This window comes from Epinephelus moara, chromosome 1, assembly GCF_006386435.1.
Source record: "Epinephelus moara isolate mb chromosome 1, YSFRI_EMoa_1.0, whole genome shotgun sequence".
In the NCBI taxonomy this organism is placed as follows: Eukaryota; Metazoa; Chordata; class Actinopteri; order Perciformes; family Serranidae; genus Epinephelus; species Epinephelus moara.
Window position 1 is genome coordinate 18,686,145 of NC_065506.1, and position 13,591 is coordinate 18,699,735.

Below are 13,591 nucleotides of genomic sequence, written 5' to 3' on the forward strand. Positions count from 1 at the left end.
GGGGGGGGGGGGGGGGGGGGGGGGGGTAGTTGTGTTACCTTGCAGCAGCAGCCAGCAGGTTCTTGGCATTAGCTGCTGCAGGGTCTACAGACAGACTCTTAGCTGCCAGCAGCAGTTTGCTGGAAGCCATGGAGATGTTCTTCAGGTTACCAATCACCTGCACTTGGTCATCCTTTTTCTAAAACAATAAATCATTATAACATCATCAATATATGAAAATTGTTTTCGAAATAATCTGAAATTTTGTCCACATGCAGGTCCGAGCCATAACTCGTGATCTGAAAAGTTCCACCGCTTTTTTAACTAAATGAAAAAAGCTGTTATGTCTGTTAGAGCGCTTTGTAAAGACTTTGATGTTCTCGTAAAACCGTTATAACGAGACTGACCTGAGTGTGCCCGGCCATCTCTATACCAGCGTCCAGGAACTCATCAAAATCTTCGCTGAACTTTCCAGAGGCCACTGCCAGCTGGCTGCTGGAGCCTCTGGAGGCATGGACCACCTCGCCTGCTGACTGGTTCAGGTCTGCTGCCGTTTGATTCAGCTCGCTCTGGGCCTCCTGAAAAGACTTGGAGGCTGGAGGGATCTGAACAGAGGACAAAGAGAAGGAGTTCACAATGAAAGAAAGACATTTAACTCTAGTTAGAAAAAGCTGTCACATAACAGTTACATACACAGTAGGTGTGACAGCAACCACAATGCCAGTTTATTGTAAACTGTGAATAAGCACCCAGTGATTTAAGATAAAACAGAACAAATGTCACAGTCCAAAAACTACTGTATTTAAGCCCCATAGAAATAGTTGCAATAGTGCTGAGTATAATAATGACAGTGTCTGTACTCAGAAAACTGTGTGCTGTATTCATATTTTTCTATAAGAAGCAAAACAAATGTAAAATCAGGACACTTTCCTTGTTATACAAATGATAACATGTTAGTATCCCCGCCCTGTCAGGCTGTGACCCTGTTGAACAAAGCTCTTTAAAATATCTAAAGAATGTGAAATAATGCCAGAAACCTCTCTCTTTAGCAGTCGGTTTTACGTCAACTTTAATTTGTTATTAATCTTGATACATTCCTTGTGAATCTTTTTGCTGAGGGGCATTTAAAGACACACATGATGCTGATTTCACTGGCAGAGGTCTGGTGAGTCACAGACTGAACTCACAGTCTCAATCAGCAGCTTCTTGCTGGCCTCCCCGATGCTTTTGAGAGCCATGTCCACATCCTTCTGGCCGGGCAGACAGTTGACGCAGTTATTCAGGGAATGAGACACAGCCTTGGCCACCTGGAACACACAGCAGGTTCGCAGCAGACTGGGTTACACATGGCGAACATGCAGAACAAAAAAACGGATGCAAGGCAGTCTTGCAAAATAGCTCATATCACCATTTTGCATTTTTTTCTTCTTTCTTCTATGAATATCAAACAATATATGTGTGTATGTGCGTGTCACATCTCAAAGGCCAGGGACCTTAGTAAGGCAAAGAAGGGCCAATAAGCAACATTCTTATATCCCACTGCAATTTCAAATGAGAAAACATTTACATTTTGTTTTCCAAGATAAAAAACAGCCTTATTTGTGTTCTTCTCTTTGCTGTTTAGAAAAATCTCATCTTGTGAAGAAAATATGAAGAGGACAAGACATAAATAATGAAGCCACTTGGTCTATAAATGTGCCACCAGATTTATTACAGCAGTCCCTTGCTGTATTTGACAGGTGTTCACTTTCATGTATTCCTAAGCAGATGTAGACACTCATCTGGCTCAGATTTTTCTCCACAAGAAAATATTTAGCAAAATAAACCGAGCAAAGAAAGAAGTGCTGTTGGGTAAAAGAGCTGACTTTCCTTTTAAATTCACAATCTTGCATGTTTACTTTTGTACAAATAAAGTTAAGCTTCATACAACTTCCTGTTTAAGTCCAAAATTGGACTCCTCCAAGAGCACCAAGTTAAAATAATGTATTAGATGTGTAATGAATCAAGGATGTAACTACAATAATGTAACATTTATAAAACTATATGGGAGAAAAATATCACTGAATTATTTTCTTAACTTAAATATTTTAAGGGTGGAGAAGATGAGATAAAAGAAACTGAAGAATGATGGTTGAATCAGTGTTTTTGTTTTGACACTACAGCGCTGTAGTCTCACAGACAGATAAAGGCTGGACTGCAACTTCCAGCCTGCAGCATTAAGCGTCACTCATAGTGTTAAAAAGCACAACCATACAGACTAGACTCCAAACCCCCAAGCAATCCAGAACCATCTCACCTGTGCAAGCCTCTGCTGACTCTCAGCATCTCCGGGGGAAATCAGTGCCTGCTTGGCCTCATGAATGAGAAGCGCCGAGCCCTCCATAACATCCCGAGCTGAGTCCAGCATGGCAGCAGCAGCCTTGGGGTCTGTGGTGGAGGCAGCAACACCACGAGCTGCCTGGGCCAGTGTTTTCAGGGCCTGAGCTGTCTCCCTGGCTGCTATTCCTACACACAGGATCAGAGGTAAAAGAGAGTACACATGTGAATGGAAAATATTGCAGGGACATCTAAGATCATTTATACATCTATGAAATCTTATGAAAAGATAATGTCACTATCATGCTAATATTAAAATCCTAAAGACTGACATATTTACATATATGCAGAATAAGTATTTCCTCTGTTCTGGCAAATGTGTTGCAACAAGAGACACAGAGAAAATGTAATTTACTCCAAGAAGGTGTTTGCCTCACAGGCAGGAACCAACAACAAATGTCTGGTGAGGAATTTGACATCTCATTTACAACACATCAGTTAAATGGGATAGAACAAATGAAATGAAGCCATTTTATATGTAGCAGTTAACAAGATTACTTAAGAAAAGGAAACCAGGTTCCAGCTAATGGGTGCATTTCTTCTCAGGTTCTATGGACGACATTAAAGGAAGACATCACCAACAAAATGACCATTTGTATATCAATTACTCAGCACGAGCTACCTTGAATTGGTAAGAAAACTTTTTTCTCACAGCCTCCACAATGAATGAGGAATACAAAAGGTGATAAATTGCAGTTAAAGGTATCCACATTTAACAACATCAACGTATATCAAAACATCCATTTACAAACTCTGACAGGACTTTTGCAGTATAATCCAAGTTTATTATCCAGCCATATGCTCAGTACTTCCAAATACATGTATTTTCACTAAAACCTTACTATTTAAAACATTTCAGCAAACGAGTAGCACACCTGTGCTCATACATTTAACCCTATGGGCCCTAGGCCTTTTTTGGGGTATTTTTACTGCCTTTAAAGCTCATATCACAGTCATTGTAAAGGCTACATACACATGCTATATCTTGTTTTTTTCAGGACAATCTGGGCTATCCAGGTTTGCCATCATTACATGTCCTTCTATGTGCCTGTATTTTATATTAATTTTTATATCAACGAAAAAAACAATCCGTTTGACTAAATTCTTACATTTTTACATGTATCTCAGCATAGCAAGTTGGAAGTTGACATATTCTGTCATATATGAAGAGGGGAGACTCTCTGGAATCTGGCAATATAAGAACCATGATGGTGGGACATTCTGTCACTTCACAGCTGTCCAAAACATGTGGTTTGTGCCAGGCGGACATGATTGCCAGTATTTTTTCATTATTGCAAGAAATTCCATTGACTCATTCACAAGTCAAAAATGTGTTTTATCTGAAAGAAACAATCAATATTTACATCTAAGATCATAGAAAAATAGTCAACCAAGTGCAATGATGTCCTCCAAGATAATATTTGCCACTTTGTTTGCAGGGGAAAAAAAAATTGGGGCATTGGGGGGGGGGATGTCCCCCTCAATGTATATGGTGACTACGGCCCTGTCAGCATGCATAATTAGGCCACAGTTGTCTGTGTGCGCAAAGGTGAAGTGCGCTTGTCTTGTCATACAAAGTTTGATGGAGTGTCAACTGGACAACATGGAGATATTTACATCTTGAAAGCCGGACTACAAATGTCGATAGACGATATTCCTCACTATATGAAGTGTGTAATGGATTGTAAAGAAATTCGTCAGGTTTTTATTTTGTAGAAAATTGATCTGGATTTATAGCGTGATGGGATGACAGCACAATGATGTGTGTGGTATCACTGGAAAGCTCTGGTCCTGTGCTTTCATGTGATATGCGTGGCATTTCTGTGCGAGCCTGCGAGCTGTATGAAAGCTTTGTTATACATATTTTAGTGTAACTTTATCATTTTTTTTCACTGTGAAAACATTGGACTACTAACAAGTGCTTGGTCTTGTCGGAAAGCTACAGTTCCGCTGTTTCACAAAAACCATAGAGAAGAAAAGGTGTGAAATTGGGCGCACTGTGCGTCGTTCGGGCCCACAGGGTTAAGCAGAGTTCAAATGAAGCCACCTGCCCAGGAACGCTACTCGTCCCTCAGTACCTGAGACTGGTTTTATGGAAGTGTTTTAAATATTACTGTTCTAGTGAAAATACATGTGTTTGGGAAGTAGTGAGCATACCACTGGATAAATGAGACTTGGATTATACTGCATGAGTTGTATGAGTTTTTTAACAGATGTTTTGATATAGTTTTGCTGTTGTTAAACACAGTCTACTTCAATTCATCAAGAGCTCTATCAACTTTTAGATTCTTTGTTAACCGTGAGGGCATACGAGAAAAACAAAGTTGTCTTCCTGAATTCAACGCAGCACGGGATGAGTAATTAATATACAGATTTAGTGGTTACTTTAAGCAAATGAATGTGCTGTATTTCAACCAATGACACTATAAAGGCAATGAAAAGTCTTTCGAAAACATTTTTACAACTGAAGGGAACAGAAATAGCTAACGTTTTACCCAACTGCATCATACATAGCAGCCTATTTAGAGTACTATGTGAGATCAAGGCAAAATATTATCAGATTTTTGACACTGCATATTGGATAACTAGATTATTCAATCACATCTCAGGTAGTTCAAATATTTCAAAGTCATGTAAAAAAAGAGAGAAGATTTGTGCTCTGCAAAGCAAGAGATGCTGATAACTTAAAGTAGGAAAAGTGTTTGAGGCAGTGACCATGAAAGTAAAAGATTAAAGATCATCTATCAAAATATGTCAATGCTCATTGTGGCTGTTGGGACTGTGTTTGTTGACAGCAAAAAATAAAAAATTATGACTAAAGACTAAAGGAGATGTGTTTATTTGAAAACTGAGAAGTGGGTGGATAGAGGGGATAGAGGCAATTACATGACTTTTGATACTTCTCAGAGGTTTTAAAGAAGTCAGTATGTCGGCAGTACCAACCTGTGTAGTGCTCATTTCCTTGTGCGGCACAGGTGAGCAGCTGAGCCATGGAGGACCCCACTGACTTAGAGGTGCTGCCCAGATCCTGAGCACACTTTTCCAGCTAAAGCAGAAAAAAAAAATAGCAGTTTTATATATGAAAGTAAAAAATATTAGGCTGCAAACCCTTAAGACCGTTCTTAAGGCGATGAGTTGCTAGTAGTCAGTATGTGCTATTTCAATGTTGAAGCAAAAAGCACTTCTTACTGATTCCCCAGGCAGTGGTTTCAGCTGGGCATTAACAGCAGCCAGCATGGCATCTTGCAGCTCACTTCTCAGGGTCTGGATGGCTGTGAGTGCAGAGTCGATCTCCATGGGGCCGCAGGCTTCATGAGCCTAGAAAATAAAGGACATCTGCTGTTACTCACCATTCACATAGTTACAAGGGTTATTACTACATTGTAAGTACTGACCTTTAAAAAAATTTAGTCGTCACTTTTGGGTCGTTAAAAACTCAAACAACAGTTATACACAAAACATACTCTTGATTTCAAACAAAGAGCAGGTCCTTCTCAGTGATATAAGTCTGAATTAGATTTGTTTTTGCATGTATTTGCATATAAAATGCGGTGACTTCCTGCATGCACTGCCACATGTGTGAGTGCCTCTGTGTGTCTGTGCTCTACCTTCTGTGCAGAAGTCCTCAGCTCAGCCAGGCAGGTGGCCAGGTTCTTGGCACACTGACCCAGTTGCATGGCTGCAGCCTGATCCGTCACCGTGGGAACGGATGACTTGGCCGAGGTCACCATCTTACTACCAGGCTGCAGTGTGGAAAAGAAAAGGGAAAAAAATATATACTTTTGACCTTTAAAAAATGTTCAATAAAAATTATATTTTCCCTTAGAGCATTAAGGAACTGCCTAGAAAACTAAATACTGCTCTGGACAGCAACAAGGAACAAAGGTTGAATTATGAGTTGGTATTTGTGAGAGCCCACGCTCCTCCATCAGCTCTAAAAGTGCAACTGAGGCATTAAACACATAATCCCAACACACCACGGCTTCTTTAACTGCCTGCTTACACCAAAAAGAGGTTACAGGCCTATTTTCAATGGATCCCCTCATGGCAGAAAACTATTTATACTTTGTTCAGCCTGATTCCCAATGTAGGACTGAAGTTTCTGAGTCTGAGTAAGTGGACATAAAGTTTTATGAATTTCCCCTCCAGCAAAGGTGAGAAATGGTAAGGTTGTGTGTGTGTGTGTGTGTGTGTGTGTGTGTGTGTGTGTGCGCGCGTGCGTGCGTGCGTACTACACCTGTAAGAAGTTCTGGCTGGCAATAATGAGCGCTAGTTGTGCACTGAGGTCCTCTGGTTTGGCCTGACTGCCACGCACCCCCTGGACGAGTTGTGGGATGTGGTCTGCCACTGCCTGTACACACACATCACACATACACATGCACATGCATATACACGGGCTTACATACAGTCAAAAGAAATACTTTACAGTTGGACCAAAAGCCTCAGTATAAAATATCTCTATTGTACTATTCTATAAATCAATTAAGCAATTTATATGCACACAATGCGAAGATGTTACACAGCTGTTAAAGAGTGCTCGATAAGGATATAAAAAAAATGTGAAGTAGAACTTTTATATTCTTAATTAAGAGGAGGATAATGGAATAAACCGAAAACGAAATGGCGCCCTACTGTCAGCAGTGATCCTCACCTTACAGCTCTGCACCAGCTGCTGGTGAGCAGCAGTGTTCTTGTTGGAGGCGGCAGCATTTTGAGCAGCAGCGATGGTCTGTGTGGCTGCAGCAGCAGCTTGCTTGGCAGCGTTCTGAGGAAAATAAAAATCCATAAAAACACATGTAAAATATGGTCAAACAGCAGCTCACTGTATGTCTTTGTATCAGTCTGTCCTCAAGTGTCCATTAAAAGCAAAGACCTATGAGGTCACATTTGTGCTTTTCAGTTTGGATATTCACAGATTCTCCTCTCGAGTTTGTGGTATAGGAGACTTAAAATAATGGTTCTACATAGGTTTGTGTTTCCTTATATTTCCAAAATTTATTTCCACAAGATGATAAGCTGACAGCATCTCTGTCAATGTAGGCTACATGAATAAGTTAATCAATAATAGCATACTGTTGTGCATTTGAGTGTAAATACAGCAAAATTAAAGTCTGGTTCTTAAATTTTCAAGTTGAGTTTAAGGTCTTAATACCTTGTGTTCCTAAAATCCTAACATTACCACAACTAATAATCATGAAGTAGAATACGCAAACATCTGCACATCTTAACAAATTTTGAAAGTACAAGGGACTACCCATCTTGTAAAGCATGTACCGTTGGTAGAGGAAACCAAAACTCTGGACTCTCCTATTACAGTGGAGGAGCCACTCAAAGCAGTCAAAGCTACAAACAAGGGCCGTACACCAGGTATCGATGGCATACCTATGGAGCTTTACCTGCATTTTGGGATATTTTTGGATCAGTATGGTTAGAAATACTAAACTACGCTATTGAAAAAGGCACTTTTACAGATACCTACACGCAGCCCTAACTACACCCGGTAAGGACCCTTGGAATACGCCCATCATTATTCAGTCTCACTGATTAATGCTGACCTCAAAATATTCTCCAAAGTCTTAGCCAGTAGACTTGAAACAGGGGTTGGTAATATAATTAGCTAAGATCAAACGGGTTTTATCAGAGGGCATCTCACCACTGATAGTAATCACAGGCTATTACACATTCTGAATGCAACACATAAAATCCTGCCTGCCTCTAGCCCGCTATGTTAGGATGCCATCTTGAATGGCAATATCTTTGGAAGGTTCTAAACGAATTTAAGTTCGGCCATAAATGTATCAATATGATTCAAATACTGTATGCTAATCCTTCAGCCCAGGTATGTGTGGGTGGGGGCTTCTCAGGTTTATTTGATGTAGAACGGGGCACACGGCAAGGGGATCCTCTGCCCCCTCTAATTTTTTATATATTTATTGAGCCGCTTGCACAATAATTACAAATTATCCTCAGATTTCCCCCATCGCAATAGGTGCAACGTCACATTCAATATCACTCTATGCAGACGACACATTGGTTTATATGACAGATGGCCAACAAATTCTCCCTTATGTTTTAAAAACACTGGAGTACTTAAGATATCTTTCAGGATACAAGGTTAATCTGTCAAAATCAGCACCGATGCTGATTAATATAAACCAAAGTAAGTTGTCTCTTCCTGCCAAGATTAATGTTACAAATTAGGTTTACTTGGGCATTAAAGTTATTGCTTCTCTATTGTCTATGGCTACAACAAATTGTTCTTAAATTTGGAAAAAAATGAAGAACATATTAAAAGATGGAGACACCTGCCTGCATCAGTCCCAGAACGTTTATCCATCATCAAATTTAACATCTTGCCCCGCATTTATTTTATCAGCTCAAAGATCCCACTAGCACCTTCAGCAAGATATTAGCAAAAACTGGACTTATTATTTTGGCACTATGTTTGGAATGTTAAATGATCCAATATAAAAAGGTCAACCCTTCAATTCGAAAAGTCAGATGGGGTCGGATATGTCCAAACTTTCAACTATATCACTGGGCATTTGTATGAAGAGGTCTCAGCTACTGAATGGAGGAGGATAAAATTTCCATCATGGGAAAATATAGAACAAGAGTTAATAACGCTAACAAGGTCAAAGGATTTTCTCCTTACAGGAATAGCTTTTTTTCTACTAAGAATAAGGTCAGCCTGTGGGGTTCCCTGTGAGTCACATTTAAAAGACTGTCCTATTCTAAGTTGGATACAAAATGTTTCAAGATGGTTAGTGTCATACCTATGATAAATTAATTTCACAAAAATATATGCCTACATCAGGAATGAAAGCGTGGCATAGGGATATGTCTGAATTGGGACAAGGTTTAAACTGGGATGCAATTTCGGACAATGTTGCTGGTGCTTTAAGAAACCAAAATCACCACCAATCACTAGCATATACATTTGAAATTTTGTCATAGAGTGTATCTAACGTCGAAAACAAGAGATCAAATGGGACTGGTACCTGACCCTTATTGCTCATTGCATGGCACCATTGGTTCTTTTATACATGTTATATGGAAATGTCCAGGAGTTTAGGGTTTTTAGGAGTAGGTTATAAGTACCATTGCAGAACTAACAGGGATTCAATTACCAATGGATCCGCTGTACATCTTCTAAATGATAATTCCCACCGTTCCCTTGGGGACAGAACATGCAAAGGCTGGCTGGCAGGCCTGACTGCAGCTAAGAAGATTTTAGTCCAGCATTGGAAACCTCCCCATGATATCTTAAGTATTCACTGGCTCCAGAGCTTTTTGGACGTTCTTACCTGTAACTATCATCAGCAAGAGTCAGTGATGCAAGTCCAAACACAACTTAAATGGAAGTATTTGATATCTTTTTTTCAAGGATCTTCTATCAAAATAAAGTTGCTCTGTTTGTGTGGGTATTACTCTAATGTTAGTTGGGGGAAGGGAAAGAGGTAGGGTTGGGGGCTGGGTTAAACAGTCAAGTGTAATCAGCTATCAATTGTCTCTGTTCATCTGTGTATGTATCAGTTAAAAAAAAGTGATTAAAAAAGTGAAGCACGTAACAAATGCTGTGAAATTCATAAACTTTATTAATGAGCTGAATATTTTAGTTTGAAGTGAAATTGAGCCGTGAGTTAAATAACCCTGAGGCAAATTAGGCTCCTTAAATCAATTTTTATGATAGATGACCATTTAAAAAGAGTAACAGCAAACCTATATCCCTGTAATAACCCTGACATTTAAAAGGTAACTTTGTTATTTTTCAGCCCTTTACCCTATTTTCTCATGATTTTGTGTCTAAGTGAATAATGGAGACAACATTTTTTTAAATTGGTCCAGTATTGAGTGAGATTGCTGCAGCCAGCAGGAACAAAACAGACTGCAATGAAACATTTTGGCATGTTCGTCCATCCATTTATGTCCACTAAAAGTACTTGCTTTTGACACAGATGAGCTCAGATTGTTATGTTAAGTGTCTGACATCATCGTGGAGAGGACCCTACAGAGATAAACCTTTTTGTCAAAGAGTAAGATGTTTTTTATTTAACCTGAAACAGCCCTGACATGCTGTCGCTAAACCCACCAGCTGCTGCTGCTGCTGCTACCAGCGCTATGCCTCGTACTGGACCAGTTGCAAAAATTGTAGTTCCCATTAGTTGCTTGGACACAAAAACATGGGAAATAAGGGTCCAGGTTAAAAAATAATGAAGTTACCCTTTAATGGTGAAAAGACATCCTGCTGAAATCCACATCTAACACTCGCTGATCCTGAACTTGTACTAACAGATGGTGAGATGTCATCTTAATATTTGTGGAAATAGAGATGGTGACATTTAGGATCTGTCTTCACGTTCATGTCATGTTTTAGTGTAAATATTTTCAGATTCCTCCTCCTGAAGTAGCCACATCTCTTGGGGCAAAGTGTGATAAATTTTAAGCCGTATCACTGACCTCCAGCCTGTTAATGAGTTTCTTCTTGATGGCATTCTGAGCAGCAGCGTTGGTGGCCACACGCAGACCCTCCGCAGCCTCCCTCAGTCTTTGCTGCTGGTCCTCATTCTCTGGGTATGCCGCTGCGCCCTGAGAACACACACACACACACAGATCAGCAAATACATGACAGGTGAGCAGGATGGGAAAACAGCTGGTGAAAAGATGGAACGACATAAACAATAAGGGCTGAATGATCTGTTCCTGACTTTCTACAATCTTTAAAAAGATGGTTTTCTGTTGTACTACTCATTTTAGGAAAAAACATCATCATTCCTGAATGACATGCTAGCACTCAACACATCACACACACCTACAGAGACACACCCACGCCACTGCCATCAGCACGTACATGTCATCTTGGAATATCCACTCTGCGTAGTCAGACCTTTGAAAATGACGCAGATTCAAATGACTGCACTCAAAGTCAGCTGCAGCTCGTCTTCACCACTTCTACGTTGGCTAAATGTCAAGAGATGCTGTTTATTCATACTAAGAAGCAGCTCTTTTTATCTTCCTGTTTGTGAAACCAGCAGAGAACGTTAACTGGGTTCTGTGGAGGCTAATGTCACTCGGCACTTCCGTGTCTCCTGCTGTTGCAGAGAAAGCGGAGCCTGCTGCCGTTAGGTTAATTAATCGGGAACTCTGTATCTTGACCTGCAGTTACACAGAGAAGCAAGTGTGTGTGCTACAGAAAACCTGTGTCATTAAGGTAATGTTCAACTGCACAGATGCTACTGACAGACACCATAGACACAGATATCACTATGGACACGATATACTAGTGTACAAACAGGAAAAGGTTTTATGATGTTAATTTAGAGTAATTTCACAGGTTTAAAATGTTTTCAACATTTGACTCTTTGCATTAATCACAGTAAAATGACGCAAGTGACCGGCTTCAAATCAGTGTCTGCAGCTGTCATGTGCCTGTTGGCAACTGCTGACACCATTTAAATTTAACCACCAATTTGCATAATTATTAAAAAGTGCTGATTTCCAGAGGAAGTAATGAGATATCACATGCAGGAATTCATAATGGGGAACCAGCCTTCAAAAAGCAAGGTCTGTTCTACAGCAATACAATGTACAATAAGCGTCTCGCTGAAGCAAATCATCACCTGACATAGGCTGTACAAAAAACAAGCATAAACACAGTCAGCTGTAAAACAAACAGTCCAAAAACTAAACTGCACAAGCTCAATCAATCAGTTACCAAGGCAACAGCAGGCTGAGGTCTCATCCTCCATTGACACAGATAAATGTACAGCTGTGGCGGTGATAACTCTGGCATCAAGCTCGACCATCAAACCAGCCGGAGGGCGTCATTTAATTATCATGGTGGAGTTGGAGGGTTATTAATATCAGTGTGTGATTCTGCCGACAGATAATGAGACTGATGGAGAGAGATAGCAGATAAATAGTTTGGATAGAGGAAGATGGGATGAGTAAATCTAAGCCTGCCCTTCAGCAATCTGGGAAGAAAGAGTTTGACGTCCTCTTATTCTTAATCATGTTACACTGAAAAGTTAAGGTGTGAGAAGAACTGGATGGTAAATTTAAACACTGTGAGGATTATGATATTTCAACCCTATCATTTTGTATTTGATTATTCATTTTGTGCTCTGGTGTCTTAGGCTAATTCCTGGCCCTTGCTGTTCACTGCACTTCCAAAAAAAACTTGCAATTAAACCAAAGAATGAGGCCAGGGTGGATAATGTACTACGCAGGATTGTTTCATTTCTAGTTGATTAAAATTATCCACTACCATGTTTGAAATGGATTTTCAAAATGGTGCATAGTGCCAGCAAAGCAATGGACCTTTTATTGGGTCACTTTTAATAGGTTTAATGCAAAAGTTTATGTTCAAGAGAAACCAAAGAGCATCAAAGCGGCACTTAGGACAGGTTGGGATCGCTGCAAAGCTCAAATTTTTGTGTTGACCCATTCACACTTAAAGCAAGCACATTTTATTTGAGGTCTGAAAGGGATATCTAAGACACACCCTGCTGCTGTTACGTAGAGAGTAAATAATCAAATCAGGGTCCCTACAGCTTTAGGCAAGTTAGATTTAAGACATTCAAGATTTTTTTAATAATCTTTACAATAAAATTTAAGACCAATTTTACAATTAAAAAAAAAAAAATAAATCAGTAAAATATAAAAATGATAGATTTGACAAATTATTTGAGATTTTACAATGCAACATTACAATTTAATACAAATTTTGGCTTTATTTTTACATTAATCAATTCAATGTCTTTTAGGACTTTTGAAAGATCTGTGGAAACCATGACTGGAATAATTCAAGTACACAAGGTGTTTTAACTGAGATGAAAACATATTTCCTAATTCACAAGATCTCTACATTCAAACAAATCTAATTATAATATAAAAATTCTGCAAACCCATAAAGACAGTCACTAATTCATTTGCTGTGGACCAACATCACCACATGGGCAGATTTTGACTCTACCATCCAGAGCCACTGAAAAAAATACACTGTAAAACCTTTTTCAGGAACACACCCTGGGGTTTGGGTGTTTCCAAAGTAAAGATTTTTTACGGAAGACAATTTGAAAAGGTCATCTTTTATTAATCAAAATCACATCTAACCAACAAATCAAAGGAAAGTCACTTCCCAAAACCATCATCCTTAATCTTTTTCTTTTTGCACATACACACAAGCACGCACACACTCTTGTTCTTGTGGCATCCGGCCCAGCTTCTATCACCT

The 13,591-nt window shown here is 39.6% G+C and overlaps 1 protein-coding gene across 3 annotated transcripts in view; it reads right to left on the reverse strand.

The window, feature by feature from the left end:
• Window positions 1-13,591, reverse strand: part of tln2a (talin 2a) — a 121,900-nt gene that overhangs the window by 25,687 nt on the left and 82,622 nt on the right. For all 3 annotated transcript variants that reach the window (XM_050042919.1, XM_050042928.1, XM_050042911.1), the window contains 10 exons: window positions 10,816-10,944; window positions 7,007-7,120; window positions 6,593-6,706; window positions 5,964-6,098; window positions 5,545-5,673; window positions 5,299-5,401; window positions 2,276-2,484; window positions 1,167-1,286; window positions 387-584; window positions 39-178 (listed from right to left, as the gene is read on the reverse strand). In XM_050042919.1, the coding sequence (XP_049898876.1) occupies window positions 39-178; window positions 387-584; window positions 1,167-1,286; window positions 2,276-2,484; window positions 5,299-5,401; window positions 5,545-5,673; window positions 5,964-6,098; window positions 6,593-6,706; window positions 7,007-7,120; window positions 10,816-10,944 (1,391 nt within the window). The remainder of the gene's footprint in view (window positions 1-38; window positions 179-386; window positions 585-1,166; window positions 1,287-2,275; window positions 2,485-5,298; window positions 5,402-5,544; window positions 5,674-5,963; window positions 6,099-6,592; window positions 6,707-7,006; window positions 7,121-10,815; window positions 10,945-13,591) is intronic.